Here is a 21294-nt window from a genome sequence, read left to right as displayed (position 1 = left end):
AAACATAATTATTTATTCGAAAGTTTTGAAGATAAATATAATAGTAGATCTAGATATAAGGATAGATTATGCTTACCACAAATAAGACTAGAATTATATAGAAGAAACGTTTATTGTATGTGTATACGAATATTTAATAAGTTACCACAGAGTCTAATAGAGTTACCGTTTATAATGTTTAAAAAACGTCTATTTAAACTGTTATTATCTAAGTGTTATTATAGTATTAAGAACTTTTTAGAGGATAAGATAGAAATATTATAAACAAGTACTTTGTTATAAAATTTGCTAATATTTGCACGCCACATGTGGCAGAATATGCGCTCTTTCACCTGTATTATCATCTTTATATGTTTGAGCAAATAAATTATTTGATTTGATTTGATTTGGTTATCTCCTTTCAGTACTCCATCTAAGATAATCTCAGAGTATACATCTGCCCCCAATAGAATATCTATTTGACGCGAGATGTTGAAGTCAGGATCCGCCAATTTTAAGTTCTCGAGATGAGGCCATGAACTCTTCTCAAACGTAGTTGTAGGTAAGTTATTAGTTAGTTTCTTCAAGATGAGCGCACGAGTTTCAAAACTGTAGTCAGAGTAAATTGATTTACAGGAAAGATTAACTTGTCCCCTGCACTCTCCCGAAACAGAGCCGATGCCCGTTACAGATGCGTTGATCTTTTTCCGTGGCAGTCGTAACAGTTGAGCAGCGTTTTCAGTTATTAAGTTAGTCTGAGAACCTTGGTCCAGTAATGCACGTAAAGTGGTATACGTGCCATCGACTGATTTCACCTTTAACTGAACGGTTGTCAGTAGGACTTCCATGTCGTTTGTTTGAAGGTGATTCGACGATGATTTTTGAGTTGTGGTTGTAGAAGGCTGCTCAGTTTTAGCATGGCGTGATGTTTTGCCATCTTTGTCATTATTGTGCAACAACGTATAATGTTTCAAGTTGCATTCGCGGCACGTTTTGTTTGATTTGCATTCGCCGTTGCCATGACTAAATAGGCAATTTTTACAAAGTCGTAATTTCGTAACTGTAATATTTCGTTTCTTCGTATCCAGTTCCAAGAATTTGTCACATTGCATTAATATATGACTTCCCTTGCAATGTGGGCATTTCCCGTAAGTGGCGTAATAGTTATAAGTTTTATTATTGTTCGAGTTAGGTTTTTTCACCTGGGTTTGCTTGTTGGAATTATTTTTAAAAGATTTTTCAACTTTTGTTTCATTGTTTTTCTTCGCCGATTTCAATGTTTCATATGACATAAATTGGCCCTCAAGAAAAGACAGAAATTCTTGCAAGGTTTGCATTTCTCTGCGATCCTTTAGTTCCCTTGTGTAGTCTCTCAAGGTGTAGAAGTCCAACTTTCTAGTCATAATGTGTACTATCATCGGGTCCCATGTTGCTGTATCGTATCCAATGTTATAGATGCCATTAATACACTCAGTAATTGTATCATGCAACCTCTTTATACTGGATGCGTCCGATTGTTGTACGATGGGTACATCGAGCATAGTGTTCATGTATTCGGCAAACTGTGAGCGACGATTATCGTAACGCTGTACCAAAATATCCCAACATGAGAGGTAGTTGTCAGCGCTGATTTTTAGATGCTGTACTAGTTGTTCAGCTTCCCCACGCAGTTTGCTCTTCAGATGTTGCATTTTCTGTGCGTTGTTAATAGAAGGGTTTTTGTCAATGAACTCTAAGAACAAGTCCTTGAACGAGATCCATTGCTTGAAACTGCCAGAAAATTCAGGGAGCTCAATCTTGGGCGTAGACTTGTTGTAATGATCAATCGACCAAAGCTTGTTATGGATGCTATTTTTGAGTTCTTCGTATCTTTCTTCAATTTCCGCGAACCTTTCATAATAGTACCCGTTTGACCCCTTAAAGTGAAAATCGATTTGCCAATGAAGTTTGTCAATAGTATCCCATTTCGACTTCAAGGTAGCCAGCAGCTCATTCAACTCCCAGCTCTTGGACTTTGATACGTTTTTACTCTTGGACATCGTACGGCACATCGAATTAAAATTACATTCTTACCTGTCAAGTAGAAGTTGTATTTCATCATCGCAGCCAGTTTGCTCGCTTTCCGAAAAATCAAATCGTACGCGTGGTGTAGGACTAGGCTTTTCTTTTAACCTGTTAGAGATATCCGCTTTGACTGCCACGTACATCTCCTTAATTTGTCCATGAATATCGTTTTGCGAGTAGTCAAGTAGTCGATGGTTTTGTCTTCTAACTCCAACAGTAAATGAGCGTGATTTTCATCAAACTCAGCCCATAAACCTTCTAAAGATGACAAGCGCGCGTTGAGATATTCAACAGTTTTTCTAGTTGGGGAGTCCTTGCGATAGTTGACACACAAGGACTTAATTTTTTGAAAACATGCAGACTGCAGCTCCAGTTTGTCCATGTTCCCAGTAGTTGTAATAAGTTTACACTTAGGTTTTCTGACGCGTTGTTATCACTGCCAAATAAGTGCCGTAGTAGTTGGTAGTTGTATTCTGTCACACAGATTTTTTCCGGTTACAGAAGAGTTATGAATTGAAGATATTTCGTCGTTGAATGTCTTCCAACTCACTTGTACGTAATAGTTGTAGTTGTTGTAGAACGTAGTTCCTGTAGTTTGTAGTTAAAGTGGTTGTAGTAGTTTCTTAGGTACGTAGGTTCTTGACGAATTAGTGCCAAATCTCTCTACTTGCAATATGTGCGCCCTCGTCTCAATCAAACTGGGGATTTCCGCTTGTGGAAGGCCAGTCTAACCGATTCGCTATCACAAATAAAGAAACACAAACACCAATTCGATTATCCGAAATACCTTTTCCTGTAGGCTCGAAGGACCATTAATGTACGGTATCGTACACTACAATAGTGGTGAGTGTGAGGAGAAGAGAAATCCACAATGAAGTTATATTGGTCTATATTGAGATGAAATAATATCGTATAGTATAATATCACTGTCTATTCCTTCCCCTAATGTCGTACGGTCTTAATGGTACGTGTCACACTGACAATTCATTACGATAATCTATACTAATATTATAAAGCTGAAGAGTTTGTTTGTTTGTTTGTTTGAACGCGCTAATCTCAGAAAGTACTGGTTCGATTTGAAAAATTATTTCAGTGTTAGATAGCCCATTTATGGAGGAAGGCTATAAGCTATATAACATTACGCTCCGACCAATAGGAGCAGAGTAGCAATAAAACATGTTACAAAAACGGGGAAAATTTTGACCCTCTCTTATGTGACGTAAGCGAAATTGCGCGGGTCAGCTAATCTATCATTAAATAGTAAGTTTAGGGCTACATTTAGCATAAATTGTATCCGCAGTATCCTGTATAAAAAAAGGAATCTTAGCTAATATTTGGCTACGGCAGCCAGTTTCATCGTAACCAGTACCCTATGTATTGTACACTAGCTGATCCGCGCAACTTCGCTTGCGTCATCTAAGAGAATGGGTCAACATTTTCCCCGTTTTTGTAACATTTTTCGTTCCTACTCCGCTCCTAATGACCGTAGCGTGATGTTATATAGCCTATAGCCTTCCTCGATAAATGGGCTATCTAACACTGAAAGAATTTTTGAAATCGGACCAGTAGTTGCTGAGATTAGCGCGTTCAAACAAACAAACAAACAAACAAACTCTTCAGCTTTATTATATTAGTATAGATACACTTGGGTGCTCTCTATTCCATCACTCTCATAGCCCGGTAGGATGGGTACCCGACACGGCCAACGAAAGGTCAAGCGCAGTCCCGACGGCATTACATGCAAGGTGCTAGGTGCTAGGCCCGGTTAACTTGCGGCCCGACCTAGGATTCATCCCGGGACCTCTGCGTGCTAGTTACTTATATTAAGTAAGGCGTTATGTGAAGGTCACCGCATCAGCAACTAAATGTAATAATACTACTATGTGCAAACCGTACAGGGATGTTTTGTAACGGATACTGTTACCGAATCTGCAATTTATAATTTTCTTTTCTGTCTGTCTGTCTGTCCCCCGTCTGTATGTTACGCTGTCACGTAAAAACTACCGGATAGAATGCACTGAAATTTGGTATATGCATAGAATAAGTAGTGGAGCAACTTTTAGGATACTTTTTATCGCATAAAATTTCATAGATTTTTAGAAAATGTTGTTACTGAGTTTAAAGAGAGAGAACGTCATTTTTATTCTTCTTCAGTCAAAAGAGCAATTATAATCATGGCAATCGTTGACGAATTTTCACGAAAACTGGCCTGTTTAATAAAGAATGGTAACCTAGAAAGTTTTCCTCGCGCAGGCTCGAGCAGTCGCGAGCATGCTCGAGCATCCGCGAGCCGTAAAGAAAATGCTCGAGACCGCGCGAGGATTATTCCGGTCTGTCTGCGCTGGGCCTAACGCGGCGCCCGCCGTATCGATGCCTGTTGTTCGCACCAACCAATAGATGGCGTTATAATAGTCCGCAACAAAGCATGTTTTTTCTAATTAATTTATTTTAATGGCTTTATTGTAAAAAAAATACCTTTGAAACATGCTATACATTTATAAGATTTTCAAACATAAATGTTGTATGATATATATATATATTACACAAAAATGTTGGTTTACGTGGGTCCGGTGCGGTCGGGATATCCTAGATGGCAAATCGAGTAATTTCGTTTGTTGTCGTTGTTCGCCGCAACTAACAGATGGCGCTGTTGTTCGAAACACATAACCAAATTAATTGGTTGCATTAAGGAAATAAATTGGATAGCTATGAAACAGACTATGTGGTAAGTTTAAAAAAATAAACAACGGATGATATATAAAAAATAATTACGGGTAACGCGGTTTCGGACGTATCATCGCAAGTATACATTATTACGCGTGTGAAGAGCTCCGGCGCAGATAGGTCTGTCTGTAGCTATAATAATATTCTGAATCCAGACGGGTAAGCAATGGTCAGTCTATAATAAGGTATTATATTTTACACTGTAAACTGGTACGGATACAGACGAGAGCGGAAAATAAGGTAACCACAGGAAATCAGGCCTGTGTCACATTGTGTGCCCTTCGGGTCCCTTTCGTAAATAACCATTAGATGACAAAAGAGTTGTTAGCATTTTTATGTGTAGGTGTATCGAGCGCTTCGCAATTCGCGTGCTCAAACGAATAAGCAACAGTACGAAATTCACGCGAGCGGAGCCGCACGGGTCAGCTAGTTAAGAAAATATTTTAAAAATTGAAAAAAAAAATACCCCTACAACAAACGTATTTTTTTTCGATCATTTTTTTGCTCAATATTAAAAACGGCAACAGGTAGATACTTAAAAATTTTTACATAATGTTTTTTCACACACGACTTTTGCACGAAGAGGTTGTTATATTTAACTAAGTACTTTTCCTAATACAGTCTTACTTCTGAGCTTCGGATTCTTCTTAGAATAAAAAGAGTGGCCAGGAGTTTGTTGGCAGCTCTTCTCATTGGCCCTATCTTCCGAACTGGCGGTAAATTCACTCTCTGTATCATTGACTATCATAAGTGTCAGCATTTGACCTATATGAATAAATGATTTGATTTTGATTTTGATATTCTACCCTAGGCCTACGCAGCTTCCTAAATGCGGGTTGAAGAAATGTATATCTTGAGTAAGCAAATCAACAATCGCAAATTATTGAAAAATCCACCTTAATTACCTAGATTATTTAATTTTCTCGAAATGGAGAACATTAAAATTGAATTTTTGATAACACCTGTACCTAAGCTTTCGAGAAATCGATAAGTAATCGCTACGAGCCTGCAAGGCCGTCAACAGGAAGTATTACATGTTATATCATTTACACACGCCTATTAATTTGTTTTAATCATATTTGTTTTTGTTCAGACCATTCTGATACGGGAATGGAATATTTTTCGCACGTGTACAATATGCATCATCTAACATTGAACTCAAGGTCTTTCAATTAAATTTGAGAGACACTTGCCCAAAAGTGAGAGAGTAATGGCCTGTTGGGTTAAAAAAGCTACACATAATCTTACAGTACCTATATGAGAATTAAACATGCATTTAAATATTATGCTCAGTGGTTGAGGTGAACGCCGCGCCTCTATCATTGTCGTCAGGAGTTGGTTCGAATTCTATACGACATAGATATTTTTTTATTACCTGAAAGTAACTTTATCACTACATTTATTTTTTATATTTTTATTTTTTTTGAACAAATAAACATTACAATTAAGTAGTGTTCATTTCAAGTAAAGCACTTTTCACTTCTCATATTGTACAGCGCAAAGGCAGCTGTTATTTAAAACCTATAATTTAGCGCCTAAACTTTAAACGATTTGAACAGTCACTTTTTATTAATATACCGACTTTCTTACTTATCTTAAGAAATCCGTAGATACGGATTTAATTTAATTCTCTCCAATTTTTCATTATCATAAAGTTAAAGATAACGCATTCGGGATGTTTTATCTTATAACTTAAAATTACTTGAAATGAGGCGCCCATAGCCAGTTGCGCTCACCGGTCTGTAAACGATCTGTGGGTTTAGCAAAGCTTGGCGCGGTCATTCCATAGATGGGTGATCGCATAGTGGTATTTAAAACTGGGCGTCTCCGTGCTTCGGAGGGCACGTAAGTAGTCGGCCCCGGTTGTTGTCTACTAAGATAACAGTTGTTAAGCCATGTCAAAGGCCTTGCGGGCGGCTTGAACAACTTTGACACTAGGTTGACCACTAACCATACGACAGAATAGAAAACTTAAAATGACCAAATTGACAACCTCCTTCGTTTTAGAAGTTGGTTTAAAAGCTCGTGTAGTTATCGCTTGCGGTCTCAGGCGGGGTCTTTATCTACTTATTTACTGGTATATAAAGCGGAATTAGCTAAGAGTTTCATTAATAATTAATCGTTCGTGTTAGAAACACTTTGACATTATGTTAAAATTCGTGTTGGCCGTCGTTTTACTTGTGCTTGCTGGTAAGTGTCAAACAATTGGCTTTTATTTGTTTAAATAATTTGATGTTACAGGTATGTTATTATTACAAAAAAATATGACAATTGCATTTATAATTTTTAAGCTATATAAATTTAGAATAATGTGTAGATTATATAGAAGCTAGAATCTAGACATAATGATAAAATTTTAATAACTCACCTTACCCTACCTTGTAAAAATTGCAGTGTCTGAAAAGGGCTACTAAGTTTGTCACGACCCTGATATAAGATCCTTTTGTATATATAACTTAGTAAGCAATAAATGATTTAAATTCTTGAATTTTAAAGCCCTCAAATTTGTCAATAAATTAAATATCGTGTAAGATTTCACAGATTAAACAACGTGTTTTAAACATCGTGAATAATTAATTAAGCAGATATTCATCGACTACGTTTAATTTATATGTTTAAGAATTTAATTAAAATTTTAAGTTAAAGATATTATGTAAGTATTTATTTTCATTTAGATTTACTATAAATATATAGACACACAATAGAGCTCATCAATAAATGTTATTTTTACTAGACTGCACTACAAAAATGGGGCTATTTGTTAATGCTTATAATTATATTCGTAACTGCACGTTTTGCGCCGTGGTTTAAGTGATCACCTCGCCGCAATAACCGTAGCGCCGCGTGTGGCGGGTTCGAATCCCACCCGGGACCAATATTTGTGTGATGAGCACGAGTATTTGTTCTGAGCCTGGTTGTCAATTTATCGATATAAGTATGTATTTAGAAGTATATAAGTATGTTTATCAGTTGTCTGGTTACCAAGAACTCTGCTGAGTTTGGAATCAGATGACCGTGTGTGAGTTGTCCAAAAATATTTATTTAAATATTTATTTATTTATTAGATGTGGCGTACAGCAAGTTTGAATATCGTGAGCAGCTCGAGGGTTGGATCAGACCGTTCAAAGCGGCTGTCACTTACAGGGAAGCTTCACAACGATGCCACGCGAGAGGTAACATTCAACATCTTTATATATATAATTCTTCTGTAAGTATGTATGTACGGTCAACGTACAGGCAAACATTTCGCAAACGCTGCAACTCGGCGGCCTACTTATAACTTATTTTAGTTTTCTTTATTTTCTTTATACATAATAAAACGCAGTTGACAAATCGATCGCCGCGGATTAGCATCTAAACTAAAACTGTATTAACTAACTTTTAACGTACGAATAAACGTGAATTCTATCTAATCTGTGGTTTGTGTTAACTCATACTTTGAATTTGACGCTCTTGACCATACAAATTGGTCCTTCGAGCCAAAATCACGGGATGCTTTGTTTCGGAAGGTAATATTGAGTTGATGAGACGTCCTTTCACACGAAGTAATCCATTTTCGTCGAGAAAGGGTGTTAGTTTGAGTAAGCTGCTTTTATTCGAAATAGGTTTCTTCTTTGCTAAACATTCTATTTCTTCTCCAAAATATTCCCTTTGAACTCTTCTAAGCAAAAATTCAGTGGCTTCCGTTATTTCTATCGGAGACAAACATATCACTCTTTCCTTTTCTTCGCAATCGGTTAAGTCATTAGAGTTCATTGCCTTCCTTTTGTTTATTATTCGTAGAATCCAAGCAAGTACTCGGGTTACACGTTTGAAACTGCTAAGTCGATATAATAATGAAGTAATAATTTCGCACCTGTTTTTAATAGCTACGCAGCATATTGTAGGTTTAATGCCATTGTCCGTAAAATAAGTCAAGTCATTATCTTGTACAGCTGTAGAGTTATAAGTTTTTAGCCATTGAGGGCCTTGCCACCAAAGATTAAAGGTTAAAAGTTGAGTAGGTGAAATTCCCCGAGTTGCGCAATCAGCAGGGTTTATCTTTGTCTGTTCAAGATGTCCAAAGAGATTTCAAAGACATTTATGAATTGATATATGTAAAGGCTCGGCTTACAAATAACTACATACTGTTCGAATTACACATTCCATTACTTAGTGATGATGATTATAAAATATATCGTGTAATACCTATACCGTTCCTAAGAGAAGGACGGTTGAAAATTGTGAAGCATCATTCAAATTTTCTGGCTATCAACCTTATCAAAAACTTTTATATAACCATGACAGAGCAAGATTTGCACCATTGCAATTCCTACGCAGAAGACAAATATACTTGTATTTCGCAGCAACCGGTATACAGCCTATATGATGAAAACGCACCCTGTGAGGCAAAGGTCTTCAGTCAACAAACGTCATTGTCATGCGTCATCGATGATTTTACATGTAAAGAAACCTGGTACAAACTACATAAACCGAACCTATGGTTGTTTACATTGTGCGACAAACAGCTGATGCGGGTCACGTGTGGCGATCAAGTTGCGCCGGCGGTCATCGACGGGAACGGTGTAATAACATTGAAACCAAAATGCTTACTCCAGAAAAAGGATGCTACAATATTTACTTACAATCATTTCGGTAGCAATTTTTACATGGAATCGAATGTAGTGGTTCCTACCATAAATTCCACTATAATTAACATGTTCGACCTTGGTTGGAAAAATGCGCAATTGAATATAACCGAGATTGCCACAACTACTGCACATGACTTTCGTACAATAGAGCAACAGTTGAAATATCAATAGTCGCACGAGACGTTCCCCGTGACGTCAGACATATCAAGTCATGATATATATTTATACTCGGTGACTTCTTTGCTGGTGGGAGGATTAGCGACTTTCGTTATCTACAGAGTGATGAAACAACGCTTCTTTAAGACAAGAAACGAACCTGAGATGTTAAGGCACAACCAACGCGGAGGCCAAGATAACACTGCTGTCGAGATAGAGATGAGAGAGATAAGAAATCTGACGTCCTCCGAACCTGTCTGCAGTGAAGCGAAACCGAAGAAGGAAGGATTTAATTTTGATATGTCATGTTGATTTCTTTATTTTGCACATACTTATTCTTTTTATTTATTGTTTACTAACACTATTTTTACTACTTTTGTAATAGATGCTCATCCTACTTGTCCCTCGGGAGCATGTACGGTCAACGTACAGGCAAACATTTCGCAAACGCTGCAACTCGGCGGCCTACTTATAACTTATTTTAGTTTTCTTTATTTTCTTTATACATAATAAAACGCAGTTGACAAATCGATCGCCGCGGATTAGCATCTAAACTAAAACTGTATTAACTAACTTTTAACGTACGAATAAACGTGAATTCTATCTAATCTGTGGTTTGTGTTAACTCATACTTTGAATTTGACGCTCTTGACCATACAATGTATGTCACTGAACTTCTCTTAAACGACTGGACCGATTTTAATGAAATTTTTGTGTATGTTCAAGGGGATCTGAGAATGGTTTCGATTATTAAAAAAAGTTTAAAATTTTCAAATTAAAGACATGTAGACAGGACAACGTCTGTCGGGTCCGCTAGTCTTTACCTAAAATAAACATTTAAAATGTCTTCAGTTTACCGCATATATATACCAACTTATTTTTTTTAATACCCAAATTCGTCATGATCCTTGACAAAACAGTTGGGAGGTTAATTTCTCAAAAATACTAATCTTGAAGTAACTATTAACTAGGCTGGGCTCTGGCGACCATTGAAACCGATCAACTGTGAATAACTGCACGTTTGGCGCAGTGTTTTAAGCGGTCACCTCGCCGCAATAGCCGTAGCATCGCGTGTGGTGGGTTCGAATCCCACCGGGGACAAATCTTTGTGTGATAAGCACGAGTATTTGTTCTGAGCCTGGATGTTAATTTATCTATATAAGTATGTATTTAGAAGTATATAAGTATGTTTATCAGTTATTTGGTTGCCATAGTACAAGCTTTGCATAGTTTGGAATCAAATGACCGTGTGTGAGTTGTCCAATAATATTTATTTTATTTATTTATTTAACTTTGTTTGTAGTGTTCAAGTGCGTGGACAATACACAGGTACACACTATTCCTTCACTCTCATAGTCCGGTGGGACAGATAAAAGTTAGTTTAGGTATTTGTCTTTAGTAAATAAATTGTTATTCTGATTTCTATGTTCAGTGGTAGCGTCTCCGATCACCGCTGACCTATTGAAAGAGATAAAGAGCATCATATCATCACAGAAACGTTCTTCCACCTTCTACATTGGAACCATCGCCAAGGCGAACCCTCCACGCTTCGAGTCCGAAGAACGTACGTAGAATTTCACACTCAGTTATATCAAGAAATAGATCACTAGATCATAGGTTTTTATAGACTACAACCCGATTACATCATAGTTACTGCAATTTTATATTTTTTTGCAGTTTATTAACCGTCTTTGGACCCGCAAACCATCTTTCTAAAACTTATAAATAAGAATCAGCTAGCCAAATCAAAGGGCAAGGAATATCAAAGGTTCACCGAGTTTATTGAATTCATTTATTAAGCAAAAAACAAACTTACAGTGGAATCACCAAATCGTTTGCATGCATACTTTTATGTAAATTACTTATTCTGATAAAGTTTGTCACAATATTAAATATTGAAATAAGATAGTGAACATAACAATAACCCTAATAACAATAACCCTAATAACAATAAAGTCTTCCCTACAAGTCTAAGGGCGCGTTCACATATAACGTCCGTTTTAACAGGATCCGTTTTACGAATCCGTGGATTGCTGTTATTTTGTCGAATCGGTATTTTTTACTCGATACGGAATACTGTATTATGTGTGTACTGGCTCATACAACTACATACGCTAATAACACACACGTTTAAACGGACCTGTAAAACTGACGTTATATATTATGTGAACGCGCCCTAATGCGGTTCGTAATTGAGTCGCTACGCGAAAATTCGTCGTACCTCAGACTAAAATCGTTGATTATCAAAGACTTGAATAGCCCTTTTGAAAAAGAGCTTTAAATCGATTACAGATTTTTTGTTTTATTTGATGTTTTTCATTCCTATATCAAAGTCAAATCATTTTTTCATTTAGGTCAAGTGCTAACACTTATGATAGTCAATGATACAGAGAGTGAATTTACCGCCAGTTTGGAAGGTAGCGCCAATGAGAAGAGTTGCCAACAAACTCCTGGCCACTCTTTTTAATAGCCAAATAGTTTTAACAATATTTTATGCTGGTATAAATCATTGATTATGTAAGTAGCTGCTACCTACTAACACTACCGAACCCACTTTGGTCATAACATATAGGGTAAACTACCCAATTATTGGCACTTTAAGCAATACAATACCAATGCCTTCATTAAACAGATAAATATTTTCTTCAGAGAATGTTGTTTGTGTATTCAGATTAATAAATTAATATATTGTGAGCATCATATAGCATATCCTTTTACCAGCGTTTTTAACAGTATTAAGAAGCTACACTAGTTTTTTTGTAACTAGACCCATTGACCATTTATTGACACCCTTCGACATGTTGTTGGCATCTGTTCAACCAATTACTGGCATACTCGTGCCAATAATAAGAATCAAAATCAAAAATTTCAGGCGTGCCTCTATCCGAGCTAGTGTCTGTCGGAGTGAACGCGTCAGTATCGGGCGAGGTGCGCGCTCTCCAGTGCCTCGTCATCACCGCTCAGGGCGACGTGAGCGCCGTGTCGTGCGCCTCCCGCCTACCGTACATCTGTTTTAGAAAGCATGAACCACGCGCTGTACCGGAGTGTGATACAGGTAAATAATAATCTAAAAATTTGGCCCATATTCGTAACCTCGTGAATGAGGCAAAAGAAGTTTGATGGATCGTAGCAAATGGCTCTGGTCTCTGCCTACCCCTATGGGAAAAAGGACGTGACATTATATATCTATGTCTGTATGTATGTAAATTTAGCCACGGTAGCGAGCTAGCCAGGACCGACGGCATAACCTGCTTTCCGAGGCACGGAGATCTACGACCTCAACTACCTAACTCCCAGCAATTTCTGAGATTTTTTTAAGAGAAAACTCAGAAAAGGCTTCTTGGCCCGACCTGGGATCCAAACTCTGGATGGCAGTAATTCACATTTCCGTTGTATCACTAGCCAAATAACCAAACGAAACTGAATCTTAAGTGGTGCTTAAGTATTCGCCCAAGAGGCAGACCATATACCGGTTCAACAAGCAATGGTTTTTAGGGAAATACCTATGTAACATGACTAAGACTTTATTATTAAGTAAATACATTAATCTTCTTTGTAAAACTATAATTAAGTCCAATAACTTGGGAAGTAAGAAGATTGAAGTATGGGGAACCGCGGCCAAATCTAATATCCAGGAAATACAAATCTTGCAAAATAAAATTATAAAAACACTATACAATTTTGATTACCTTGCACCCACCACAAAAATATACAAAGACACACACATACTCAACATAAATCAAATATACGTTTATAAAACATGCATGTTAGTAAGGAAAATAATAACACAAAATACACATACACAAACACACTTTGTCGAAAAAGTCCAAACATACAACAGTAGAAGACACAACAAGTTAGAACTAATCCACCCTAGAACAAACTATGGCAAGAATAGCATTTTATATGCAGGAGCCAAACTGTACAATAGCCTACCGGAAGAAGTATTGAGTAGTAAAAACCTAAGTATTTTTCGAACCCGACTAAAACTGTTCGTACAACAAAATTGTTAACAAAAAAATGTTTTATTAGGATGAAATTGTATATTCTTTTCTTTGTGTTACTCTATATAGAAAATTTATTTGCTCACAAATTGTTAATGCATGCTTATTTAATTATGTACAGTTCTCAATGTAAGCGAACTACTTGTTCTTTTTGAGAAATAAATGTCTTTAAACCGAATAACAAGTTATTTATAAGTTATTGAAGGTCGTTTAGAAAACCTGATGAAAATAGCGTAAGAATATAATAATTAGACCTCACGGCGCGTGTATAATACGGGTCATTGATCTGCGTGACATGACCAATTACATAAATAAATAATTAGTAGGTACTTGTTCCCAGAAGTCTCTTTCGCATCAATACTATTATTATAAACGCGAAAGTTTTTCTGTCTGTCACGCTTTTACAGTTACACCTGAACAGAATCATAAACTTGAACTTAGAAAGAACACTAGCTCGATTTTCTACAGTCGGCGTCGAGTATCGAGACTTTGACATTTAGAATATAGGTATTAAAAAATAGTTATCAAGATACCCGCTAGGGGCGCTGATAGGTTAGACATACATTTCCGTGGAACAATACTTTGATACCTTCCCAGTTCCCACCCAACAAAGTGGTGACGTCACGAAAACTAGTTACAACATTAGTATATATTATGTATTCCAGGGTACACTCTCCTAAACGCCACAACCAACTGCTACAAGCTCCACGAGGAGGCGATCAACTACGACGAGGCGACCGCGACGTGTGAGCGGGAGGGTGCCTACGTGACCGTCGTCAACCACGCGGAGGAGCAGCGCGCCGTGTGCCTCCTCACCAGCCCTGACGCTATCTTCTATGTGGGGTTGAGAGATGTGGACGGGCAAGGACATTGGAAGAGCATTGATGGTGAGTTTACAATAATCTATACTAATATTATAAAGCTGAAGAGTTGGTTTGTTTGTTTGTTTGAACGCGCTAATCTCAGGAACTACGGGTCCGATTTGAAAAAATATTTAAGTGTTAGATAGCCCATTTATCGAGGAAGGCTATACCAGAAGGTCACGCTACGACCAAAAGGAGCAGAGTAGCAATAAAAAATGTTACAAAAACGGGGGAAAATATGACTCTCTTAAGTTTTTTGTGACGCAAGCGAAGTTGCGCGGATCAGCTAGTAAATTACTATTTAACCCATTAATGTTACTCTGCTAGGCAAGACTCCTCCCGTAGTGATGGGTAACGCCTCGAGTCCACCATCAACCAACATCGTTTCCTAACGTTGCCTATAGATTTGTACAATCAATGGCAGTTGTGAAATAAGCTCTTCTGAACGCATGTGAAGCTGTTAAATTAGCCATATTCAGGTTTTCTCAAAAGCGCATGATTTTTATTTAGGTATCTTTTGAGTGTCGTAATTGTCTTTGGGAAGATACTTTTAAAAATAATTTACTTTTTAACTTTCGCTGTTACAACGATAGGAAAAAATGTACGTCAGGCTGGCCCGGCCCCATGGAATTTAATAATGAGATTGTTATCAATCCAATGTACCCGGGTATACTAATATATGTAACACCTTCATTTTCAATGTAACTCTTTTTAAAAGAAATTACGTGCACTTCTTAGTGGCCGGGCCAGCCTGACGTTTTCAGCCCGGCCACCTTGTTTCCCACTAATCTACAAAAAATACTGGCAATATTGTGCTACAGATGAAATGTACCCTATAATTTATGCATATGTAACACAAAATCGAATCCTAAAATGCAATAGCATACGAAATATTAGCGGTTGCAGGTGGCCGGGCTGAAATTATTTCGTTAATATAAAACAGTAAAACTGCAACACCTACCAAAAACTAATACCAGTACATAATGAGATATAGAGATATAGAATACATGTAACGCTTTCATTTTAAATTATAATACATATTTAGAAAGAATAATCACTTGAAATTATATTTCAGCCCGGCCACCTAAAAGCGGTAATATTCCCTAAAATCTTATGCCAATTTGTACAGTAAAACCTGATACAGCTATGAAATGAAAGTTACATTCGTTTCGTTTTAGTCGTATACCTTTAAGCCTTCTGTTTGACTAGATTATCAAAATCTGAGAAACTTGCCGAAGAGTGACTATCATTTATTAACTAATTTCAGGACATTTGGTTTGTTGAGTGAAACAAAATTGGTAATTGTCATATTTTTTTAATAATCATTTTTGAAATTAGTTAGACAACATTTGTACTTATATTAATTAGGTACTATAACAATTGTTAATTATAAATAATGTAAAAAAAGGTTACACATTGATAATAACACAGTTATCAAAAAATTATAGTAATATCAATATTACCTTAACATCGAACATTCATTCATTCAGAATATTAGAAGATAATTTTTGGTTATTATTACATTTTTACATTCCTTGACGTACATTTTAGCTTGATTAAATAACATAATCAAGTGATTAGTACGTTTTTAACGATTCTAATAAGCAATATATTTAAATTTGAATTAGTCAAGCAATGATTATTATATTAGCATACGTTTAATTATACAAGTTAACATTGTGATTTTTAGCTGTGATTTTAATATTATGTTAAATTATATATACTACATAGCTATATTTCCATTAGCTGCCACTGAAAGAACTATGGTTCTCTCTTTATTTAAGAATTGTTGTAATAATTTTATTTGCATAATTTTAATTGAAAGTTTTCAAAACTTTAAATTCAAAGTTGATGTAAAAATCATTATGAAAATCTGTGATTTTTTACCAAGGTATAATAAGTATTTAACCAAAAATTATCTTCTAATATTCTGAATGAATGAATGTTCGATGTTAAGGTAATATTGATATTACTATAATTTTTTGATAACTGTGTTATTATCAATGTGTAACCTTTTTTTACATTATTTATAATTAACAATTGTTATAGTACCTAATTAATATAAGTACAAATGTTGTCTAACTAATTTCAAAAATGATTATTAAAAAAATATGACAATTACCAATTTTGTTTCACTCAACAAACCAAATGTCCTGAAATTAGTTAATAAATGATAGTCACTCTTCGGCAAGTTTCTCAGATTTTGATAATCTAGTCAAACAGAAGGCTTAAAGGTATACGACTAAAACGAAACGAATGTAACTTTCATTTCATAGCTGTATCAGGTTTTACTGTACAAATTGGCATAAGATTTTAGGGAATATTACCGCTTTTAGGTGGCCGGGCTGAAATATAATTTCAAGTGATTATTCTTTCTAAATATGTATTATAATTTAAAATGAAAGCGTTACATGTATTCTATATCTCTATATCTCATTATGTACTGGTATTAGTTTTTGGTAGGTGTTGCAGTTTTACTGTTTTATATTAACGAAATAATTTCAGCCCGGCCACCTGCAACCGCTAATATTTCGTATGCTATTGCATTTTAGGATTCGATTTTGTGTTACATATGCATAAATTATAGGGTACATTTCATCTGTAGCACAATATTGCCAGTATTTTTTGTAGATTAGTGGGAAACAAGGTGGCCGGGCTGAAAACGTCAGGCTGGCCCGGCCACTAAGAAGTGCACGTAATTTCTTTTAAAAAGAGTTACATTGAAAATGAAGGTGTTACATATATTAGTATACCCGGGTACATTGGATTGATAACAATCTCATTATTAAATTCCATGGGGCCGGGCCAGCCTGACGTACATAGGAAAAAGTCACAATAAGAGTTAAAGAACTATCTAGTTCACTCATATTTTTTTGTCCACTTACGCTTCAAAGGATCAATAAATAAGTATAGACCTCCACTTTTGTATTTAATGTCAATGATCTTTGGTAACAGGAGAGCCAGTGGAGCAGTTATTCAACGTGTGGCTGTCGGGCCGCAAGCCGGCAGACGCGGAGTACCGGCACGCGTACCTGCGCTGCGCCACGGAGTCTCTCAACCTGGCAAGACGATCTCACACCTTCCCTGTGCTCTGCGAGAAGAGTCCAAGATATGTGCTGCCACACTAGACCTTGTGGCCTCCAAACAGTGGTCCGCGGGAGTCATAATATAGTCCGAGAATGATTTTAAATTTTCGGGATGATTACTACACTTTATTTTATATACTTACATAGTGGTCTCTGCTAACAAGAATAATACAAAAGTGGTCCCGGACTAAGAAAAGGTTGGGAACCCCTGCACTAGACTAACGACCGCTGAAATTGTACCTTGAATCAGACTTAGTAGAGAGCTCTGGCATGAACAATTTAACTAGATTATAGGATCTAAAAAGTACGTAAGTACGTAAGTAGTAGTAGTACGTAAGTAGTTGTTTTTATATTGTATGTAAAAGGAAGGAAATAAATACTATCTGAATAACAATATTTATAACGTTTATTTATAGGAACATAATTAGAAAATCAAATATTAATGATCGATCTTGTATTTACATAGTTAACGATCTAAGATTAAAACAAGTATTTCTGTACATAATTAACTCGTTTCTTTAGTATACAAATTAAGAAATTAGTGATCTTTGCATAAAGCTTTACCAGGTTATAAATTCGGAACAAAATATACTCAACAATCACCTTAACAAAAATCTTATCTTCGTAAGCTAAACGTCATGACTATCAGTCAGTCAGTCTAGCCTTTCTTCCAACTATGTCGGAGTTGGCTTCCAGTCTCACCGGATGCAGCTGAATACTAGTATTTTACATGGAGCGACTGTCTATCTGACCTCCACAACACAGTTGCCTGTGTTATTACACGACACCTTTCGGTAAGACTGGTTGTCAGACTTTCAAGCTTCTGACTACTGTTAACGACTGTCAAAGATCTTCGAAATGACAGCCGGGACACACAATTTAACGTGCCTTCCGAAACACGGAGGAGCTCGCTCGTATAATATAATCAGCCATCGTTGTTACTTAACTACGAGCCCCTCAAGTTATTCTATCAGTCTAGAAATATTATCACAAATGGCAATTTCAAATATAAAATAATCTATACTAACTAATTAAATAAACAGTTTTTCTACTAAAGCACTTGTATGACGTAGTATTTTATAATATTGTCCTTATTTAACAATAAGACAACTCCAGCAACAACAATAAGTATGTTTATCAGTTATTTGGTTACCATAGTACAAGCTCTGCTTAGTTTGGAATCAAATGACCGTGTGTGAGTTGTCCAATGATATTTATTTATTTATAACTAGCTGACCCGCGCAACTTCGCTTGCGTCACATAAGAGAGAATTGGTCAAATTTTTCCCTGCTTTTGTAACATTTTTCACTGGTACTCTGCTCCTATTGGTCGTAGCGTGATGATATGTAGCCTATAGCCTTCCTCGATAAATGGACTATCTAACACTGAAAGAATTTTTCAAATCGGTCCAGTAGTTCCTGAGATTAGCGCGTTCAAACAAACAAACAAACAAACTCTTCAGCTTTATAATATTAGTATAGATAGCCGCGTCCCGACTGAGCGAGACGCCTCGCGGGGCAATATTTCGGTCCCGCTCATTTCGATCTGAAAGAAAAGAGACCTAGATATTGCCTCGCGAGGCGGCTCGCTCAATCAGGACCCGGATAATTGCTCTTCTGTAGATAAGTCTTGAGAGTCGGTTACTGGTCACATACCTCTATAACCCTGCATACACACAACCTTATAATAATACCTTAAAATAAAACAGTCTTCTTATACAATTTTGAGCAATTTTTCAAAGAGTGTGATCAACAAGAATAATTTTGCAGTTCGCGCCACAACAGAGATATGAGACCGCGACACTTACTTGACTTCAGGAAACACATATGAAACAGTTCACAAGCGAGGCAGGAGGCATACGACTACCTCCGTGGCGCAATGGTTTAGGTCACCACGCCGCTATCATTGCGGGGTTCGATTCCCAAACGAGACAATTATTTGTGCGATCCACAAGTAATTGTTTCGTGTCTGGTTGTACTTTGTGTCCGTTGTTTGTATGTTTGTAAAAGTCCCCTTGGTCACAAGAGCAATTCTTAGTGCGGGAGTGGTCTGTTAAAGAATGAAAAATTTAAAAAAATATATATATCTTATGTATTCACGGTCGCCCTCTCCGATCACGGCCTCATGTGTCGGCTCTATATAAAACAATACTCAAGTAATTGTAAACATATAGTATTTAAATATACAACTAAATAAGAGATCAACAATTTAGATGATTTTTACAAAAACATGATAAGGCACTTCGACAATCAGCCGCTACGCACTGCGCATATAGTACTTTATATAACATTGTGCGTCTGAACATAGCAACAAGCCACTGCGGAGAAGACAAAACACGTAGGAAGGAGCTAGGGTTGCCAGATAACTGGGATGTCCGGGATTATCCCAGAATTTTGCGTGTTGTCCCGTGTCGATCGGCAAACGATCAGCTTGGATCCGGCAACCCTAGAAGAAGCGAGTGTGACGAACACGTATAATAACAACAAAGGCGCCGTGCCTTTTGTATCTACTCTTTAATTTCTGCACAACTTGTCGCTATATTCAGACACGCAAACCTAAATGACGTTTATAGTTACTACAAAATTTTCGAAAAAAATATACATATACACTTTTGTGTAACAATAATCTTTTGAACGATAGGTTTAGGCCTTATTTCTTCCTACGCTGACATCGGTATCACGTACAAATATACACGATATTGTATATGACACTGTATAGTGAAGTTAATATTTCTATGAAATAAGCAAATGGCGGTGCGCTCGCCTAATATACGTGACCGATTCAGCGTAAAAAGAAATGAAGCTTTACTCAGTAATCTCTTTAGCCTTACACTTCTCTAAGTAAGACTTATGTAAATCAGAGAATATATGAATAATCTCATGTTCTCTCATCACCCATTTATCACAAGCATCGCACTGGAACACCATTTTAGATACTTGTCTCACCTTATTTCGTTGTAACAGCTCTTCATAGACTTTCTTAAAAGCAATTTCTTTCACACAGCGAGTGTTAGTTTCATACACATAGTGTTGTAAGTCACTTTGGGTCACACCGTCGTTTAATAACTTCAATTTCAGATGTGAAACATTCTCGTACACATGTTCTATAATGTTCTGAACTTCACTATCACACAGTTCACAAATAACACGATTATTTCGTTCCACCATTTTGTTTTTTGTCATAAATTTAATAACGCTTGAAGAATGTATATCGCTTTGAACATGTTCTATGATAATGTGGTCAATATTTTTAACGTTTTCTTTGCAGATTAGGCAGTCGTAATATTGTTTGCTCACAAATCGTAGTTGCCGGCGCGATGCGTTCAATTTTTTATTGAAATCGACATCGTTACCCGGCATTATAGATATTAAATCTAATTTAGTGATACTAAGACTATTTTTTTTATTACTACGAGATGATTTTAGTAAATTTTCTTTAACTTTTTGGTATTTTTTTAATATGTTGTTTAGATTTTTGTTTATTGTATTCATTTTTTTATTCATTGTTGTTGTTTTTTCGTCTATTAAAGAGTCTATATTAATTATTTGTGAGTTTAAAGTGCTATCTATGCAAAGACTTTGGTTAAAATTTTGTAATATAGTATTTGAATTTTGATAATATATTTTGGGAATCTCTTTTGTATTATTATCTTTATTAGCAACTAAAGTATTATTTTCCGTACTTTGATTAATATTTTTATTTTGGTAATTCTGACCATCTTTTTCAATAACTTTTTGACTATATTCTATAACACTATAATCTAATATTTCAGTTTTATCAGAATCTA

The 21294-nt window shown here is 36.3% G+C and overlaps 1 protein-coding gene across 2 annotated transcripts; it reads left to right on the top strand.

Annotated features, from left to right (window-relative positions):
- The first annotated feature begins 6888 nt into the window (after positions 1-6888).
- LOC142986022 (uncharacterized) lies at positions 6889-17870 on the top strand. 2 transcript variants are annotated; one of them, XM_076134257.1, is made up of 6 exons: positions 6889-6957; positions 7833-7940; positions 10987-11118; positions 12427-12609; positions 14224-14445; positions 17377-17870. In XM_076134257.1, exons 1-6 carry the CDS (start codon positions 6915-6917, stop codon positions 17547-17549), a joined length of 861 nt encoding a protein of 286 aa, XP_075990372.1. In that variant the 5' UTR covers positions 6889-6914; the 3' UTR covers positions 17550-17870. The 2 variants fall into 2 exon arrangements, with proteins under 2 accessions (XP_075990372.1, XP_075990371.1); XM_076134256.1 differs by having other exon boundaries at positions 7833-7942; positions 10983-11118.
- Positions 17871-21294: the final 3424 nt, after the last annotated feature.

This window comes from Anticarsia gemmatalis, chromosome W, assembly GCF_050436995.1.
Source record: "Anticarsia gemmatalis isolate Benzon Research Colony breed Stoneville strain chromosome W, ilAntGemm2 primary, whole genome shotgun sequence".
In the NCBI taxonomy this organism is placed as follows: Eukaryota; Metazoa; Arthropoda; class Insecta; order Lepidoptera; family Erebidae; genus Anticarsia; species Anticarsia gemmatalis.
This window is presented reverse-complemented; position numbering and strand designations above follow the sequence as displayed.